At 36.2% G+C, this 18,944-nt stretch overlaps 2 protein-coding genes across 2 annotated transcripts; both read right to left on the bottom strand.

The window, feature by feature from the left end:
• Positions 1-442: 442 nt before the first annotated feature.
• On the bottom strand, positions 443-11,615 carry LOC147521404 (myosin-1-like). The gene is made up of 23 exons (XM_086564558.1): positions 11,037-11,615; positions 10,077-10,178; positions 9,843-9,986; positions 9,595-9,745; positions 9,431-9,458; positions 8,590-8,755; positions 8,413-8,476; positions 8,280-8,293; positions 8,113-8,197; positions 7,824-7,927; positions 7,550-7,688; positions 6,409-6,527; positions 5,908-6,060; positions 5,737-5,826; positions 5,486-5,563; positions 4,946-5,104; positions 4,341-4,547; positions 3,575-3,780; positions 3,336-3,471; positions 2,162-2,291; positions 1,859-2,005; positions 1,679-1,746; positions 443-1,282 (listed from the first exon to the last, which is right to left on the bottom strand). The coding sequence occupies exons 1-23, from the start codon at positions 11,364-11,366 to the stop codon at positions 602-604; spliced, it is 3,501 nt and encodes a 1,166-aa protein (XP_086420684.1). The 5' UTR covers positions 11,367-11,615; the 3' UTR covers positions 443-601.
• A 766-nt stretch (positions 11,616-12,381) lies between these two features.
• On the bottom strand, positions 12,382-16,994 carry LOC147521403 (uncharacterized). Its single transcript, XM_086564655.1, has 8 exons — positions 16,097-16,994; positions 15,608-15,847; positions 14,616-15,160; positions 13,814-13,903; positions 13,560-13,660; positions 13,295-13,341; positions 13,115-13,191; positions 12,382-12,784 (listed from the first exon to the last, which is right to left on the bottom strand). Exons 1-8 carry the CDS (start codon positions 16,482-16,484, stop codon positions 12,671-12,673), a joined length of 1,602 nt encoding a protein of 533 aa, XP_086420781.1. The 5' UTR covers positions 16,485-16,994; the 3' UTR covers positions 12,382-12,670.
• Positions 16,995-18,944: the final 1,950 nt, after the last annotated feature.

Below are 18,944 nucleotides of genomic sequence, written 5' to 3'. Positions count from 1 at the left end.
TGCCACAAGTACAATTACAAATTACTCAAATTACGCCATCTCCTAAATTCCTAATGTATGTCTACACAAATCTGCCTTGGGCATGAAAATTTTGGTTGCTTTTCCGTTATTATATCACTCATTGGAACCGTATTTGCAATTTGCAAGCGCAGAATAACAGCTTTTGGGGAACCATAATTCTATATTTGAGGGCAGGCTTTTTCACAGGTGTATAGATGAACTTACAGTGTGAGCAGATCCATTCTTTTCTATAGAGGGGGTTACTGCCATTTTCTCCCTTAAGGCGACGAGAAGAAAAATGAATATACAGAATATTTTTTTAAAACCTTGTCCTTGTATTATGCTCACCATCTATTTCTCTTTTGTAATATGCTCTCTATCTCAAGTTCTCAACATTTAACTCACACAAGACATTAAAGACTTTCTAAACAGCAGTGGTACGTACGCACACAAAATTATATACAGTCTATATTACTATGTAGGCACTGGAATGCACCCAAACCCTTTTTCAGACGTAGTTGCAGCAACCCAACCATTGGAGCCTAAAGACTGGGCTATGCAAAAAAAGAAAAGAAAAAATGAAACATTTGTAGAATAGTAGTCAATTTATCCTTGAACTGTTCAGCCTTCCCCACCACTTCTTTCTCGATTTCTCAGTGTTACCTTCCTCGTTACCAAGCTTGTGCAGGATCACCTTCGTTTCTCTCAGTCTAGTCCCATAATCCTTCTTCCAAGCTTCGAAAACCTGCTTTAACCTTCTAAGTTCTCGGTCTGGATTCAAATTCAACCTAGCCTCTGCCTGTCCGGACTTCACCTCCACTAGGAACTTTGCATCATCACCAAATACCTGACTCCGCTGTTCAAACTCCTCTGCCAATCGACCTATGATACTAAGTCCAGCACTCATCTCTCTGTCCAAGACTCGCAATCCAGGTCTCACACCATTGCTCTCCTGCCCCTTCGTACTTCCAGTATCCCAGCTGTTGTTCTCAGTCAGATTGACCGAGGCATCTGATCTTCTCTCTGCATCATCAACGACTAGGCTCTTCTTTGCAACGGAGATGCTAGATTGTAGGGATCGCATCTGTTTCTGCCACACTTCTTCCATTGACTTCATTTTCAGCTCATATTCGGACCAACGAGTCTCATACTGCTGGAGCCTCTGGTGGAGAATATCGTTTTCTTCTTCTTTCTCTCTTAAAGCAGCCTCAGCTTTTAAGACTCTTCGTTGCAACTCTGCCAGGACTGATGCCTTCAAGAGCACCTGATCTGGCTCAGAACCCTGCCGGTAACAAGTTTATAAAACAGAAAAATATGAAGCAAAACAAATCCAATAAAATGACACCGAAAGTTGACACTTGAATTCATGCTCATGCATGGCGATTACTTAAAAGGTGAAATGAAGATTTAATGACACCATATTTCCTCACAATTTCATTAAATTAACACTGTTAGAACGGGATAACTTTTGCAGAGGAAGATATTATCACTGTAAAGACTCAAAAGAATGCTTTTAAAATATTTTAATTCTAAAAGCATTTGAAGGTGCATTTTGTGTTCGTACTAAAGGATAAAAGATGAACAACAGAGCAGCAAACTCTGAGCACCATAAAAACATGAAAAGCATGCTGCTTAGACTTTAATAGTTATGAAACCGAAATAAATGGTACAACAGTACCTTTGATCTGGTTGAGATAAGTAAGCCAACATCACTAGAACATCTTCTGACAAGCCAGCCACGAATAACTGCATTAGATCAAAAGATATCAGGCCTGCCAATCATCTCAAGCATGCAAGTTAGGACTCTTGTTTTTCATGCAGAAATGTGATCCTCGAGCATAAAAGACACAATTCTTACCAGACTGTATAATCATTGAAGCCTCTCGCGAGTTCATAAATACTTTCCGAGCAACCCTGACTTTCATCTGCCTTTGTATGACCACCGCAGCTCTATGTCTCTGTACTAAGATTGCATACTCTTTTCTATCTTTTGCACCACGAACAACTGCAAGAATAAAGGAAGGAAATTTCTGGTGTCAATAGCAAATGAGAAATAAAATGTCCCATTCGGCAGTTACAGAACATGTTTTGGACACCCCAACTGGTCATTACAACTTAGGGAAATGATAAAGGAATTAAGCAACGATGAAAAACAAAGTACATGACTGCAGTGTGAGAATTGCTCTTCTAAGCTCTCTGACATAACAACGAGCATGGTGGCCTCTGAAGCAACTTTGCATCCGTAAAATGCCATGGAGGGTACGGTTCCTTGTGTCCTCAAGTACACCAATCTAGACGAAATAAGAATCAAGTCATTCAGTGGATATCTTGATTCATATATTAATTTATTTTTGAAAGTCATGGTAAGTGCAAATTTTAAACAAGAAGAACTAGCGAGTTAAATAAACATGTCTACTTAATCAACAAGAAGTTAAGGTGCTAGAAAATGATATCAGCAATTAGCTATTTTGTTAATACCGTGACTTTCAACTTCACTTATGGACAGAAGATCCATGAGAAAAATCACTACAAATTCACCAACCTATATTCTAGTAGATTTGCGCATCCGGGCCATAGATAAGCAACCACACATAAACTTGTAGGAGAATAGTTAAAAATTTATTAAATTAAGAAAGTCAAGTCGAACCAATACCAAATGAAGATATTGATGAAAGCTATCCCAATTGTTTAGATCCAAATTAAGCCATATATACTTGAGCAGTAATAAGGTTAAAACAGATGCGGGTGAGACGGAAAATATCTCGCTACTCTCTATTTATGATAAGATAGATTAGAAGCAATTCACTGAACATTATAATACGGCCAACCAAAAACGAATAGATTTCACGGCATTAATAATATGCTAAAAAAACGTTGCAATGAAAGTTGAATGTTCTGAAAATGAAAAAGAAGTGAAGAAACATTCATGGCAAAAGATACTGCTTTGGATATATATTATTTGTTTTTTAGTACACAAGGATTATAGACATATTTAAGCAAAAAGAACAAAATATAACTTAGATGAGGTATCATACAGTAGTGAAAATAGAAAAAGCAAAGGAAATACATCGAAAAAACAAGCTCGAAAGATATATGTCGTGAAATTTAGCTTCCCCAGTATTTTCAAAAAAAATTGACGGTTGATTACTATGACAATTATACAACTGTCCAAGTCTCATCAAAACTACGCCGAACATCATATCTGATTACTCTTCTAATGATCCAAAAGATCATGTAAATACTGCTCTGTAAAGAGGTTAAGCAGAATAACGTGGCTGACCCATTGTCCATGCAATGAGTAAAGATATGTATCTTGCAAAAGGTATTGATCTTACCTGCCCAGTCCGAAAAAATAATTTTGTGTAGCCAACTTGGTACATGTCTGGAAGAATATTAAACTGATGAAGAATCGCAACGGAAACACTAAGAGGATCTTGGGATGAAACACTCTCCAGTAGAAGAAAACCATACCTAAGGTAAGGTCCAAAACATCAAGAAACACCAAAGAGGAGGAGATGGATACACAAAATTAGGAACCCATCGCAAACTAAAGCACGTAATTGCATTTTCTTACCTTCTCGCAAACTTTTGGTGAGACATCCTAGTAGGATAGCCAGATCTGGATATTCGAACTACCTCTAGAACTCCACAACATCTTAGCTGCTGCAATACAAGTGCCTGTTCATAGGTCCCAGGACGTTGCAAACTGTTGGGCTTGATACAACGTATGAAGTGTGGTGTTGTGTTCTCCAACCTCTGCATTAACTGGAACAATTGGCTCTGGAAAAAGGGAAAAATAAATGAAATAGTTAAGGTTCCTTTATATAATGCCTATCATTACCACTTTACCACCAATGATGTGAAGAACAGATATTTGAGACCTTGAACCTTTACTATTGCTACTAAAAGATCAAGTATACGAGGTGGTAGCAAAACAATCTGCACACATATACATGATATGGTAGAAAAGCTGAAAAAGGTAATCAGAACGGCCAAAGAAACTTCCCTAGGCTGTGACTAAGTGTTTTGGTGTGTCCATTCCTTTTTTTAAAAATGAAATGAATATGACAGAGATGAATTAAATGGTGTTACGATTTCACTCCAGGAATCTTGAATCATGGACTTTTCTTATGACAATTATCTTTAACTTTTGATGTTGTGGTTGTAACATTTTCCTCCTTTGTGTCATCTTCAGTTTATCACAATCTCAGTTTTCTATTTACATCTTGCTATGGTCGTTCAAACAGAAAGAAACAATAGAAGAAAGTAAACCACAAAAGCTACTCCCTAACTATCTGAGACTGATGTAATGGTCAAGTTGGAGCACAACAACTCTTTACCTTAAACTTCATTGCAACACTTAGCTTCTGGGAATCTGCTCCACCGGATCTGTGTAAAGCACCTACCACAGGCTTCTCAGATTGTATAAGCATATTGGACGCAAATATTTGAGGAAGCTTGCATTTGCAAGAAGACAAAAGTTGAATAGAATCCAAGTGCAAAAGATCCCTGTTCTTCTCCAAAAACCCAGTGGTGTCATATGTAACCTGAACAAAGAATCAAGTAACTGTCAAACAATGAACCAGTATGATTATAATAAAGAGTGGTATGGACGAATTAAGCTACCAAGGTCATAATAAGATCATCTACAAAGAAAATGGAACCCTAGAAGGGAGAGAAACTAGATTTGGCTAAGGTTAGGGTTACAAAAGCATTCTCCTAAACCCAATAGGGAAGTTGGAAGTAAGCATGCCTTTCATGATGTCTGACATTTGGCATAGTATAGTCAACATGTCATAGCAAGAACTATCAATAAAATATAGATTTATGGAATATAATTGTCACGGTCCTGTCCAGATTAACTGCAGAGAATCCATTCTGTTGACCTCTATCTAGATTTCTTCATAAACAGCTAATAAATATTTGCTAATGATTTAGTGACAACCTCCCCAGCATAGTGGAAAACACTGAAAGCTTTGTCTCGCTCTCCTCTGAAACAAGGATTAGAATTAAGATGCTGCTTAAGCTTGTTGGCAAATGTCAAGTCACTGCCATTCGGGAAAGTGGACTCCTCATCTAAGAGGGACAGTAGCCCTAATGGTTTCTGCACAAAAATCAGTGAAACACGGTGAATGCAACATCAATTTAAGTAGCAAGTTATCTTACATGTCATCAACAGAATATGAAAATGGAAAATTCATAGGAATAAGTTGGAGCATGGGGTATATGACATGTCACTGACATAATTTATTTATAGAAAATGGAGTCCTCGGTACATAGAAAATGAAAAGAGGATTGATGCATGCCAAATTAATTGAATAATCAACATGGTTTAATATCAGATATCTACCTTATCATTTCTTCTCTTGCTTCCTTTCACTTTTTGAGTAATAACATAATAGAGACTTAAATTGTATACTAGTATCCAGAGATTATGCAAACTAATAAAGCAATAAAGCCCAGGCAAAAAGATTCGGATGCATACCCTCTCAAACAGATTTAGACAATCTTGGTTGTCTTCAAAGTCAACTTTTGCCCAGTCGATTCCATCTTGAATATATTCCTGAAAATGTTCATCTTTTGGTATCAAAAATACTTTATTACAGTTCCAAATTCTAAGCAACTACCATAGCATGAAAATTACGGCCCAAACTTTCTGTGAAAAATGAGATCTCCAGAATCTTCAAACTTTTGACTGTATCTTGTGAATATAGAACTTAAAGGCGGGAAAGTTACCTCCTGCTCTAACTTGAACAAATGTCGATTGAAATGCTGTTGTAGCCTCTCATTTGCATAATTTATGCAGAATTGTTCAAAACTGTTCCTCTACAAGCAGAAGTTCTTCATAAGAATTTGCTTACCAAGCATAAACGGCTTATAAATTTTAAAAATAGAACTGCTGCTTACATCAAAAGATTCAAAACCATATATATCAAGTATGCTGATGGATCTTCCTGTACGCCTCTTGCCCACTTCTAACGACAAATTAATTTGCTCCACCAGCCATTCAAACAAACAAGCATAGAGTGATTTTGCCAACGCATCTCTAGCATCAATTGCCTGAAATATGGATCAGGATTACATTCTGAAAAATAAGTTTTCATGCAAGATAGTTCAAGTGTACTGCTCAGGGAAACCGTAGACCGTAAGAACTAAGAACAGTCTACCAAGTACCAACTTTAATAATTCCATCTTAGACGATAACTGCTACTAAAATGATCCTTCGGGGAAAAAAAAAGAAAAAAGGCCCACATATTTCTTCATTTAATATGAGATTGTGGTCTAAGAGATCTATTCAAGCGGCCATCACTTGGATGGACCATATTCTTTTGCATATTTGCTATTGGCTGAGCAACTTTATCTTATTGCAAGAAAAAAGTAGTAGAATTTTTGGGAAACTATAATCACCTGCGATAGAGTAAGCTTTTGGACAATATTATCGTTACCAACTCTCATTTTGCGAGTTGATAAGGCTAGCTTTAGCGCCACAACATCACATCCAATCAATTTAGAAACATTATCTAAGCCTGAAAGTGGAACAGAACATCAAAAGAAGTTCAAGAAGGAATGATAATACTGAAAATAGCAATCTCATTAAGTGATCAGGATCAAATACTTAAATTTGAGATAATAGTGGTAAGCTAATAGTTACGATTTTTCGTACTTTGACTTGATAGAAATGAAGAAACTTTCACCTTTCAGGACATGGAAGTGTGGATCCAGATATTGCAAGGGATTTCAGTGAAACAGATCAATCTGATGATTAAAACCGTTCTCAGTTTCTGACAATATAGTACATATCGAGGGGAGGGTCTTGGATTGGATGCCTTTCAGGTCATGGGAGTGTGATTCCAGATAATGCATCATTTTTTGGCAATGACCCGATGAATGCCTTTCACGTCATAATTAACTGATTATGAATGTCAAGCATAAATTTATTTATGTATTAAATCATTCGACTGTAAAAATTTTGTGGGATATGCTTTGTTTGGATGAGGAACACGTACGTCACAGAATAAGAGATACAAATAGCTCGCTGTTGTGTGCCTTTGAGGTCATAACTTACTGATAAAGAATGCCAAGCCTAATTTTCTGTATTGAATCATTCAACTATAAAAAATTTGTGGATATGCTTTGTTTGGATCAAGAACATGTGCGTCACAGATTAAGAAATATAAATGGCCCGCTGTTGTGTGCTGTGTGCGTGAAGCAAAATGTAATGATCAATCAGGTATAAATCCCATCTGGTTTAAAGTGGAATGATAGGGTGTCGCTAAGATTGGATGCGAAACAATTCATTACACGAAGAAGATATACAGGGTACCTTTCACAGGATTAGCTGGTTGGCATTGTTGGGAAAGCAATTCGTCGCAGTAAATTGAGACGGATTGCGACGTAGGAGTGTGGGGGAGGTTTCAGTGTTATTGGTTCATTTTATAGATTATTGGAGGTAGTCAGCTGTTCCTCCAATTAAAGATTTTGGAAACAAAAAGGATAAGACTATTTTCTTATACTTAACACTGATAATCGTAGATTTAGGAGGGTTTACCTTCATCTGAAACAGCTTCAACATGATTTTCATTATCAATCACCGTAAAGGAGATGTTACCCAACCACAAAACGGCAGCAAGCATTGCAAATACACTATCTTGGTCCTCTTTGCTAATATGAACAATATCCAAAGCTTCCTGGTAAAGGCAAATCAGTGTTTACAATCACTCCAAAATTAATGTGAGATACTGGTTGGAGCATATTCATATATCCAAATAGAGAGAGTAAACAGATATCATAACGTAAGAAAAAGAAATGAGTTAATTAAGTACCGTAACAGTGTGAAACCTTTCAGCATCATCAACCCCAGCAATCGAATAACAACTACTCTGCTTCAAATACTTATATTCATTTACATTCTTCAAATTCAATTTCTCTGCATTTCACCAGAATATATAATTTCATATACGGAGACGGGAAACACAAAATAATGCCACAAATATGACTAAAACTTTGATGTAAGAAGTAATGAGAACTGTTAGCTAATTAATGGCATTTTCATGCACAACTTAAGTACGACTGTCATACTAAATAATAGAGTAACTTGAGATCATAGTATACCTCTGAGTGTTGAAGGGGCTCCAGCACAAAGCTGGTAAAAGATATGGTAAGACCTTTCTCCTTCAGCACATTGGACCACTCTTGACTGCTCACATAACAGATATTCAGTAAATATCTGGTACATAGAATTGCAACCACTAGTCCAGAGCGAAAGTGAATGAAAATACCTTTTCAAGAAGAACTAGACAAATGGAAGAACCACGTTATGAGATGCAGAGCACATATGAAAGCAATATAGTCAGTTTCAACCTCGACAGAAACTAAACAAGCTCAAACCACAACAGAAACAAGTGGTCTTACAAGTTTGAATCTTGGCACCAGATATCTTTCCAGCTCCACTAAAATGAATCTCAATCAGCTTACCCTGCAACATGTTTCTCCAAATCAGCAAAGAGCCCTAAATATTGAAGTAATTTGAACTTCAATGTTGACAGGAATACAAATTTCCATAGAATTCATGCAAGAAACAGAGCTTACAAAACGGCTAGAATTATCATTTCTTGATGTCTTCGCATTGCCAAAAGCTTCCAAAATTGGATTTGTCTTCAATATTTCATATTCTATTCCACTACCGCCTCCAAGTGCAGCCAAATACTGCATGGCAATTTTTGCTGTCTCAGTTTTACCTGCTCCACTTTCACCGCTGTTAAGGCAGATGAAAAATTCAATTAACAGTATAACAACAGTCAAGGACTAAAGCCAAATCTAATTTGATGAAGCATAATTAAAACACATCATACGAAAATGTACAAAATTAATGGAGATATACAAGTTTACTTTTATGGTTTTACCTGATTGAAAATTATATATTTTGACAAACTTTCTACATTTTATCAATATAAGCCAAAGTTCAAAATGAAAAAATCACGACGTAACTATAACTGGTCCAGTAATCCTACGAAGAGTCAACTCACACATATATTTCAATTTTCAAATTGTAACAACGTTTTCTTCAAATGGAATTTATTATATTATATTAATATAACCATAACAGGATATATGTTTCATTGAATTTGATTCAATACACTCGTTAAAATCCAAGGAAATAGTTCAGATATTCAAATATTGATGTTTGTCTGGAGAAAGAAAAATGGAAATATAGCAGAAGGTATAGCATATCGAACTTCAGAAATATAAAAATATTGATGTTCCAACCTGTCAGACGTTAGTTGTATATAATATTGAACTCTAGAAAAATTAATTTCATGGAACATATAATGGTAATCAATCTTGAAAAAATTTCAAGCAAGTTGCCACATCTTAAACAGAAAGATGCCTAATCATATAAAAACAAACTTCTGTTGATGTCCGTACTAACCTTATAATGATAGACTGGTTGACTTCATCTGCAACAGAATTACAGAATAACGAAGTAAGAGAGTAAGAGTCCATGCAGAAATAAAATTTCAAGGTTACAAACACATCCTAAAGGATCTAAACATCAAAAAAATTAATTCTGAAGAAGCAGACAGAAGAAACCACCTCGTATCATTTCTTTTATGGCAGTATCTGTTATGGCATACACATGAGGGCTTTCCAAAGACTTCAGTCTATATGCTTCAATATAATCATTACCATACAAAGAGACTTCCTTGAAGGGATTGACAGCAACCAACACTGGTCCAGCTTTAGTCTAAAAATCCACAAAGGTGTGATACAATAGAACATCAGCAAGATAGAAACTACTACAAGAAAATAAAAAAGGGAACTGGATAAATAAAAAAACTCACATATATCATATCTTGATTGTATCTGTATTGAAGATTGTAAAGTACTGATGGTTCATGTAAGTAACTCAGCTGCATTAAATCGTCTACACCATCAAGGATATCGGGATTCGCAGGTAAAACACTGTCAGAGTTCACCTTTATAGTCTGAGATGGTAAATTAGGAATGAGATCAATTCATTAACAGCTACAAAAGTTAACTACATATTACTATAGACTTTTGCATGTGGAGCTTACTTTTCCTTCTGGAAGTGAAAGAACCGATTCAGACCCCGTAGTTGATAATATCTTTCCCAGTGCCCAGTTGCCACCTGGAAGTTGGCACCAATATTGAAGCTTCTGAAACAATAAAGTTTAGCATGTAGGTATCACAATCAATAGAAAGTATGCCAAGAAAGTATCAGAACTTGAGCAAGAAACATCCATATACTACAACATAAGAGACTAAGCTAACATAGCACTTCCATCTCCCAGAATACCAACCCTTAAGGAAGTCATCAAAAAAGTGTTACTACACGTCAATAAACACAGCTCCATTTCAACATCTGTGAGTATTAAACACTTTCTAGAGTGTAAATAAATTTCAGCCCAATTCAAAATGGTATCAGCAGTAGGGGCCAACCCAAAACCAGACCAATGAACTGAACCTTCAAAAGCCAACCGAACCCAAACACAAGATAATCATGCTAAACAAGTTCAAACTACATAGTCCACAACATAATTCTTTTATCAAATGTGAAAACATTCAGTTGTTGCAGGATGATAAGAAGTAATTGAAACTTATTTTATTTGAGTAAATGACTAGATGAGCATAGATACACTGGCATAAATAATCAAACTCATCCGGAGTGTACAAAAGAAGATACAGAGATTTTTATTGTGCAATGTTGAAGATATGCAGGTCCCATTACTTATACCACGATTTACCTACTATAATCTCCATTGCAATCAAGTCTTTACAGAACGTTAGAAATGTTGCATAAACATTTTAACATCAAACATCAAAAACTGCTATTTGGAGCTTCTTGTGATGTAAATTGTGAAAACCAACTGGCTACACAGTTATGTTGCTTGCACCCCCAGTGTCATTAAACTCATGGAAACCGATTCTCAGAAAAAAAAAAACATACTTGTTGGATACAAAAACTCAACAGCTATTTCTACTTGAAATATAGTAACAAACATAAAACAATTAACCTTCTTTTTGGCAGCATAAAAGCTAGTATCACTCCATCTGCTCTCCGTATGAGATGGTGACAATGCAGGCACAGAAACAGTTTGGTTACTATAGGGCGAGTCATCATTGTTCAGATCCATGTTTCCAACACTGCCCTCAGAAGCTGAATCATTTCCACTAGCCAAGAGTTTGTTGTTTCCATCCTCGGGTAACGGATTAGGCGAAGCAATGAACTTGAAATTAACAGGCATTGATCGCATAGACGATAAGGAAGGCGGTAACCGTGTTTTCATAGCTGGATTTTGTGAAAAAAATTTCACTCCTAAAGAAGGTGGTTTAGTGGATGCCATTTGATAAAAGTTATATTTTTTCTTCTGCTGCTAGATACAAAGTAGCTATCAATCAAATCAAGCTTGCTTTTCAAATTGTCCCCACCGCACTATGGATGATACCCGGGACCCTATTTTGCTCCGATCAAAAAAACGTAAAAAAATTTATGCTTTCCAGAATCAACTTGAATAATAATAATAAATATATAAAACTTGAATGAATGTGTAAACTTCACTAGACAAATTTCAGTAAAATTTAGCAACAAATGAGAAAGTAGTTTAAATAGAGAAGAGAGAGAGAGAGATTCACAGGATCCCTTTTTTTCTCTCTCTTCTGCTACAAAAGTTTGCTTTATTAATAAACAAAAACTAGGCTATTCCTCAAAATTATTTCCTTCCAGAAATAAAAAAAAACGCCATGATTTGAGTCATTACTACATTCCCACGCTATTATTTTGAGATAAATGAGTGGTAAAGACAGTGATACCCTTGTACCTTTCGAATAATTGCAGGCACGTGTGTTGTTGGATTGGAGTGGCGGGGACCCACCAGTTCAAATGTAGATCGTGGATTTAAGATCTTAACGGTTGTTCGTACGGTTAGACAGAGTTACGCCACGATGCTCGCTTTTCTATTGGAGGAAATTGAAAAAAGCCGGCCATGTCTTAACCTCACCTACTTTGTCGTCACTCTAACCTGTCGGTTTTGGGTCGGGTGTGTTGAGGAAAGTCTTGAAAATGCATGTGAATAGTGGAATTTGTGTGTTGTGGACTTGTGGTTGTATAAGATTTTGTGGTCTATTTAGCATGCCACTATCATCTCATTACTTCCTTTTTTATGTTTCTAAGTTTCTAACTAATTGGAATTGAACAACAAGAATACTCTTCATACTAAGATGCATGATGCATCCATTTACACATTTTCAGTGACAATCTAAGTATCAAACAAGGGAGTCAGGAGTGGCACCTTTATAACCCAACTATATGGGAACTAAGAAGTAACAGTAGTGAAAATAACTTTAGAAACAAAACCAAAGAAAGATTCGTTTTATTCAGATTTCTATCTGTTGAACTGAGGAGTGAGGGATGTGAAACAACTCTATCTCTTTACATAAAGAATTACAAAGAAAACTTGGAAGAGACCTCTCACCCAAGTTGAACAGAGAAAAGAATACTTTCAACAGAGGCAGCGAACATTAGCAAACGGTCTCTCCTCCTGACCAAGCAGTGAACCTACAGTTGTTTCATGAACTGAGATGATCAACCACTGTCTCCCTCAAAACTAAAAGGAACCATTCCCAACTTTCACATCTCGACAACCAATTGTTAGATACGCAGGTTCTTTGTTAAGTTCCGGTCTTTTGCTTCAGTTTCCCCTTCCTCTGGCTTTGCAATGTCTCCAGCATATAAGGGTTTCATTCCCTTCTTACCACGAACAATCTTCAAAAGAACAGAAATTGAGATCAGGTCAACATCAAATCTTTCAAAACGATACCGAGAGTTAAATCATAAAGATCATTTGTATTCAAGGCTTGAAGTTATACGAAATGATGTACATAGATGATATTTCAATCCAAAATATTAGTTGACTGGATGAACCAAAGACCAATTTATCGACTATATATCTGCAATATTTTTTACATGTCAAACCCTTTCTGTAGCAGATTCCGTCACAACAATGTGGTACAAATTATGTGCAGCAAAATGTAGGTTGTAGGACTACAAATAGAACGACATAAAACTGTTCCAGACGAGTTTACGTGTACTTACATATTTTCCAGTCCTCCTTTCTTTGTAAACTATGAAAAAGTCTCCAGTTTGTAAGTTATGTGCTCTTACAAATTCCCCTGAAGAAAAAAGATAATCCCATGGAACAGAAGAAATAAAAACCAGTTAAAGTGGAAAATATTAGAGAACAACTTGGTGGTGGTGGTGTTATGCGTTTTTTACCTGTATTTTCCATGACATACATCCTGCTTTTGTTGTTTGGCCAGTATCTATCATTGGTAAAAAGAAAGTGGAATCACATGAGATCACGTATTTGCACGCACCCACAAAAAAATAAAATAAAACAAAGAAGATATTCCAATATATTTCTAATCTCCTTAGTTCAGCAAGACTAAGAAGTTAGACTCACTCAAAACATACAGCAACAGTTAGGACATACATAACAAAATCATAAAGGAGTGTACTATTCAGGCATGTACCAACCTACCTATACTTAAATTTCCATTTAATTGAAAAAGTCATGTCTTCCATTTGTAACATAACTCCATCCTTTGCAATCAACTCAGGTAGATTGGCTTCTGCATCTTTCTACAAAACACATCAAATAGAACAACAATCACATACGTATGTCTTTGCAATAGTATGACTAACAGCAGAGGCAAAATACAATTTAACCCATAAGTTTTCTCTACTACAGTATCCCAACCAATTTGAGTCGAAGAAAACAGAGAAACGCCATACTTTTGGAATAACAATTCTTCCCAGGTTACCGACATCAGTATTCCGCAACTCTTTCTGCACAAGTAGCACCCACCCCTTTCCTTCTATCTCCTGAAGAGATGACAAGAACTGATAAAATGTTAAATCGGGTATACCAAAGAAATAACATGAAAAAAATATATGTTATATAACTGAGAAGTAATATTGTGGTTCAACTTGAGAAGTAAAATGCCATGAAACACAATGTAGCAAGCAATGGATGGAGTATCAATGGTGCTCATGGGTACAAATGCTCACAGACCACATTGGGCCTTTATTTATCCATCATATATGAATGACTAAGAACATTAGCATGCAATGCAACCTATAATGTATGTTTTATGCAACATACAACTTGATCAGAAACTTCATACACAGATGTCCGCGGTCCTTAGTCAAAGTTCTATCCCAAAAGCAGTAGTCAATGTCATGAAAACTCCTTTCATAAATTGTACTGATCGACCACAAACAAGATATTAAATCACTTTGGTGCAAATAAGATAAGAGCCTTAAACCGTATAGAACTATGACTCTCCAATTACATGATGGACAAATCAGACATGAAACATCTAGACCAAGCTGTGTCAACGGCTCCATATGTTGATGGTCCAGATTAATGGCCATTTATCCAACAAACCTTCCCCCGTCAATATAACATAACACAGTGCCATCTCAGAAATTAAGCTGTACCAAGACAGCAAAGCTTTTCCGCTCAATAGAATCTCAGCTTTACACTTCATAATAAAGGCAACATTCAGTGCAATATGAGAGAGAGAAAACAAACCTTATCTTCCTCAATTCTACATGGATTTGCAGCAGGAGGATGTCTAGACTGCAATTCAGAACTTGGGGAAACCAGAGACGGCCTTGTGTCTTGAGAAGCTACGGCTGAACTGTGTTCCAGAAGAAGTGGGGTAGTAGGTCTAGCTGAAGAGTCTAAATTGGTCTTCTTATTTCCATCCACGGGTTTAGTGAAGCTGGTGTTACTCAAGAAACCCTGACAACCCAGCTTCCTTTTATGCACTGGAACTAGAGCATCACCGTCAAGACTAACGTCATTACATGAACCTTGTGTAGTTCCACAAACATTTAGTTCCTCGCTTTTGGCGAGGGAGGCAGGAAGAGAGTAATTCAAGAAAGGACCCCTTACTGGCGTCGGAACAAAGGGATTGTCATCACGTTGATCTTGGGAAGTTGCACAGACGCTGAATTCCTGGTTTTTGGTAAGTAAGCCAGATTGAAAGTGATTCATGGTGGGACCTCTAGCTGATGTGGAAAATACTGGGTTCTGGAACATTGCTTGGAAGGGAACTAAGCTAGCATGGAACACTGCAATGTTACAAAGAAGTAGGTAATCTCTAGGGGAAAAAAAATGTACTTATACGTTTAAATTGAACATAGAAAAAAAAAAATCATTGAAAGAGTAATAATCATTGAATTAAAAGAAGGGATGATGACAATGATAAATAATTACATATGAGAGTGTGCCTTCCTGTCTAAACATAACTTCACAGATAGATATGCAAACAGCCCAAGTAGTGTCCAACACATTGACTTACAAAAAACCTGACAAGTCTGCATTCATCCAAAATGCATGGCATGGCATTGTACCAAAAACCAGTGTTAAGAGCCTAAGACAGGCTTGAGAAACATCCTTAAGTTGTCATTTGTTCCGAGTAGGGATGCTAGTAATAATCAGAAAGTGACAGATGAAACATAAATCTCTAAATTCTTCATTTTGTATATGTAAATAGAACATGGGAAAAAAAAGGTTACCTGATTCTTGTTTAAAGCTACCTGGAAAGTGACCAAATAGGCTTTCCATCTGTTGGGGATTGTGAGAATTCCAGGATTCCTCAGTTCTCTGCTTCAAATTTGGCAGTACCGTACTTGGAACGCACATACCATTGTAAGGAAAACAACAATACTGATAAGGATTTCCCACTAACTGTGTACTCCAAGAATTATTCAAACCAGGATAAACGGGAGTATATTCAGTCCCATATCGAACGAAACCTGAAAATAAAAATTGAAGAACAATCCGTTGGTCTAGTATTAACGGTGAAGCAACAATGCAGACATAAAAGGGTCAACAATTGGAAGGGGGGAATACATTTGAATTGCAACTTAACTTAATAATACCCTAAGAAACGATCGAATTGAATATGACAAACTACAAGGCTAGAATAATACTTTTCAAATGTTATACTAAATAATAGTAATCAGACTATGAAAAAGAAAAATTGCAGAGGAAAAAAGAAGGACCTTGTTGTGGAGTTATGACTGGAAATGGAGCCACCTCAGGAATCGCAGCAACATTCTGTCCAAATAAATAAGGACCTGTCTCAGAATTAACATTAGGCTGCACAGAGTACATTGGAGAAGGGCATTCCGCCGCCGCAGAACCAGGAGAAGAAATTGGAAAAGGAAACGAAACTTGTTTGCCTCCTCTATCAACTAAACACTCAACAACCCTCCGCTTGTTCTCAACGAGATCAACGTTGTTGTTCCTGGAAGAAAATTGCTGAAACGAAGACTTGACTAGACTACTAGAAGAAGAAGAAGAAGAAGAGGAGGAGGAAGAAGCAAATAAGGAAGAGAATAAAGAACGGTTCTTTGCCCTGGCTTCATTGTCAGAAATTCCAGTATGCATCGGAAAAGCAAGCCCTTTAACAAGTTGAGACGAAACAGAGAAGAATGAGAATGAGGAGAAGTGTGTAGTGGAGTGGATATATATAACAGTGAGGAAGGCGAGAGAGGAATTGGAAAATTGAGGCTAATTAGTAGTGGTGAGCTAAGAATGGGAGGGAGATGCTAAATTGAGATAAAAAGGAAATAAATGCTGTGTTAATTTAAAGGATTTGGAGAGAGAAAAAAAGTTTATTTTGGAGGAGGAAGAAGAAGAAGAAGGACAAAACATTGAAATGGGTGTATCAGTATCATCAACATCATCATCATCATCATCATCGGTTGGTTGAATTGAAATGGAAACTGAAACGTATCCGACCGTTTCTTATTCTTATTCCCCGCCCATTAATTATATTTTGATGCACAAAATCTCTGGCTTTTAATTTCTTGCAATTTTTGGTTTTTAAAGGAAGCTTTTTTGGTTCAGTGAGTGAGGAAGAGAGAGGGCGCGTGTGTCAAACTACGTGGCGTACATGCAGTTACAATTTACAAAAAGTTTCAGGCTCTTTTTTCTCTTTTACAAAAAGTTTTCTGCAACAAAAAGCCATCCAACGTTCGTGATTGTGAGATGATTGTATTCACAAAACAAATCATTACATACCATTTTGTTGTGTAAAAGCACTTTTGGAAACCAAGTATGATGTCTAAATATGTCATGATCTACTTTGGAAAGGTTTGATGATATTAATATGCCTTTAATCCTGAAAGAGCTACCAATTTTAGAAAAATATTGTCTTAATATAGCTTTGTACATCTCGTAATATCGATAAACTACGTAAGCAAACGCATGCATAACCTGCACCCACGAAGTCTTCACCAACTTCCAAAGTCTCAAAAGAGCTCGAACGTTAACCTCCCCCAAAGAGAATGGGTCCACAATATTGAACTACGATTGACTTGTGATGAGCTCCGTAAGCTAGAGGGTCTAGATTAAATAGACCATATTTATTGGAGTCGAAAATTTTAAAATACATCAGTCGATATGTTGCATTCGATGAAAATTAGGTTGTGTCATGGTCATAGTTTGTGATTTGGACGGAATTTTTAGATTTCTGAAAAACATTTTGGTTTTTGAGAAATTTAAAATTTCAGTTCAAGGGTTGAAAATTATTAAATTTCAAAATAAACTCAGAATATAACGGAATAAGTGTTGAAAATTCTAATTTTTTTATTTGTCATAATTCCAATAATTCTGAAATCTTGAACTATGGTCATGGTAAGACAAGCACCATTCGAGTATGTTTATTTATTGTTTATATAACATGCACGGTTGATACTTGGTAGTAACTCTATTGCTAAGATGTTCACGACTCAAAAGTGTTGTTCGCGTAAATGTGCATGGTGGATATTAGCTCTTTTATTACGTTTTCCATGGACCAAACTTATCTAGTTTGACCCGAGTAGCAAATAACTTTTAGTGAACATACCAAAGTGGGTTTGTGTTGTAATCAATTGCTCTTCATGATCCGTTCTCATGAATAGGCTAGTATTTGTGATCGATTGACTTTCTATATGAGTCCATCGATCAATATGGTTATTAGAAAAATAGTTATGTTTTAAGAAACACGACGATAAATATTAGTTCAACACGAAATTTATCACCTTGTTTCTTAAAACATAACACTATTTTTCTAATTTTTCTCTTGGTAAGGTGATTTTCTCTCTCAAGAGATGCATAAACTCACGAATGGCTCCGTTTGTTCTACTCATTCAAATTAGACACATGGACTATAACTGTCATGATTGGCGGAGAGGAACAATAATGATCATATATGTAAATTGTTTTGATGGGAAATTGGATCCAAATCTCACGACGGTCCTAACCTAATAAAGATAGAGCATGAATTGCAAAATGCTCTAATTTAAATGCATGGTTTTACCAGGTTAAAAAAAACATAATGAATTGGGTTTGTATGTACTAGAATGGAGACCATACTAATAAGAAATCGTTAATTGGTTTAATTTCCACATCTTCTATAGGAAGTAAATTTTTTGAAACGTTAATGGAGTATCATTTAAGTGTGTTCTTCAATCAGTGTAACATGCATTGTTGATACCTAATATTAATTAGCAACTTTCTTTGTGTGTGTGGGTGGGGGGGTTATTAGATAGACTAGTTGAAGAAATTACCTTGTCTCCATCATAGTTAAAGATTTTGAAATTTTTGGAATTTCATTGTCCCAAAAATTGGAATTCCGATTTCAGAATTCGTTCGACATTGTTATTTTAAATTTTGACAAAACCCAAAATATTTAATATATAGAATTTTGAGATTCTTGTTAGAAATCACAATCACGAGAAGTATGGTGTCAACATCACAATTTTGTCACCTAGTGCTTTTGATGATGTGCCAAAAACAATGACTATAAAAAGGTGCTCACTATGGGCACCTCCTATTTTGTGTTGGGTGGATAAAAAAAATTAT

The sequence above is a fragment of the Coptis chinensis genome, chromosome 1 (genome assembly GCF_015680905.1).
Source record: "Coptis chinensis isolate HL-2020 chromosome 1, ASM1568090v1, whole genome shotgun sequence".
NCBI classification, from domain to species: domain Eukaryota; kingdom Viridiplantae; phylum Streptophyta; class Magnoliopsida; order Ranunculales; family Ranunculaceae; genus Coptis; species Coptis chinensis.
This window is presented reverse-complemented; position numbering and strand designations above follow the sequence as displayed.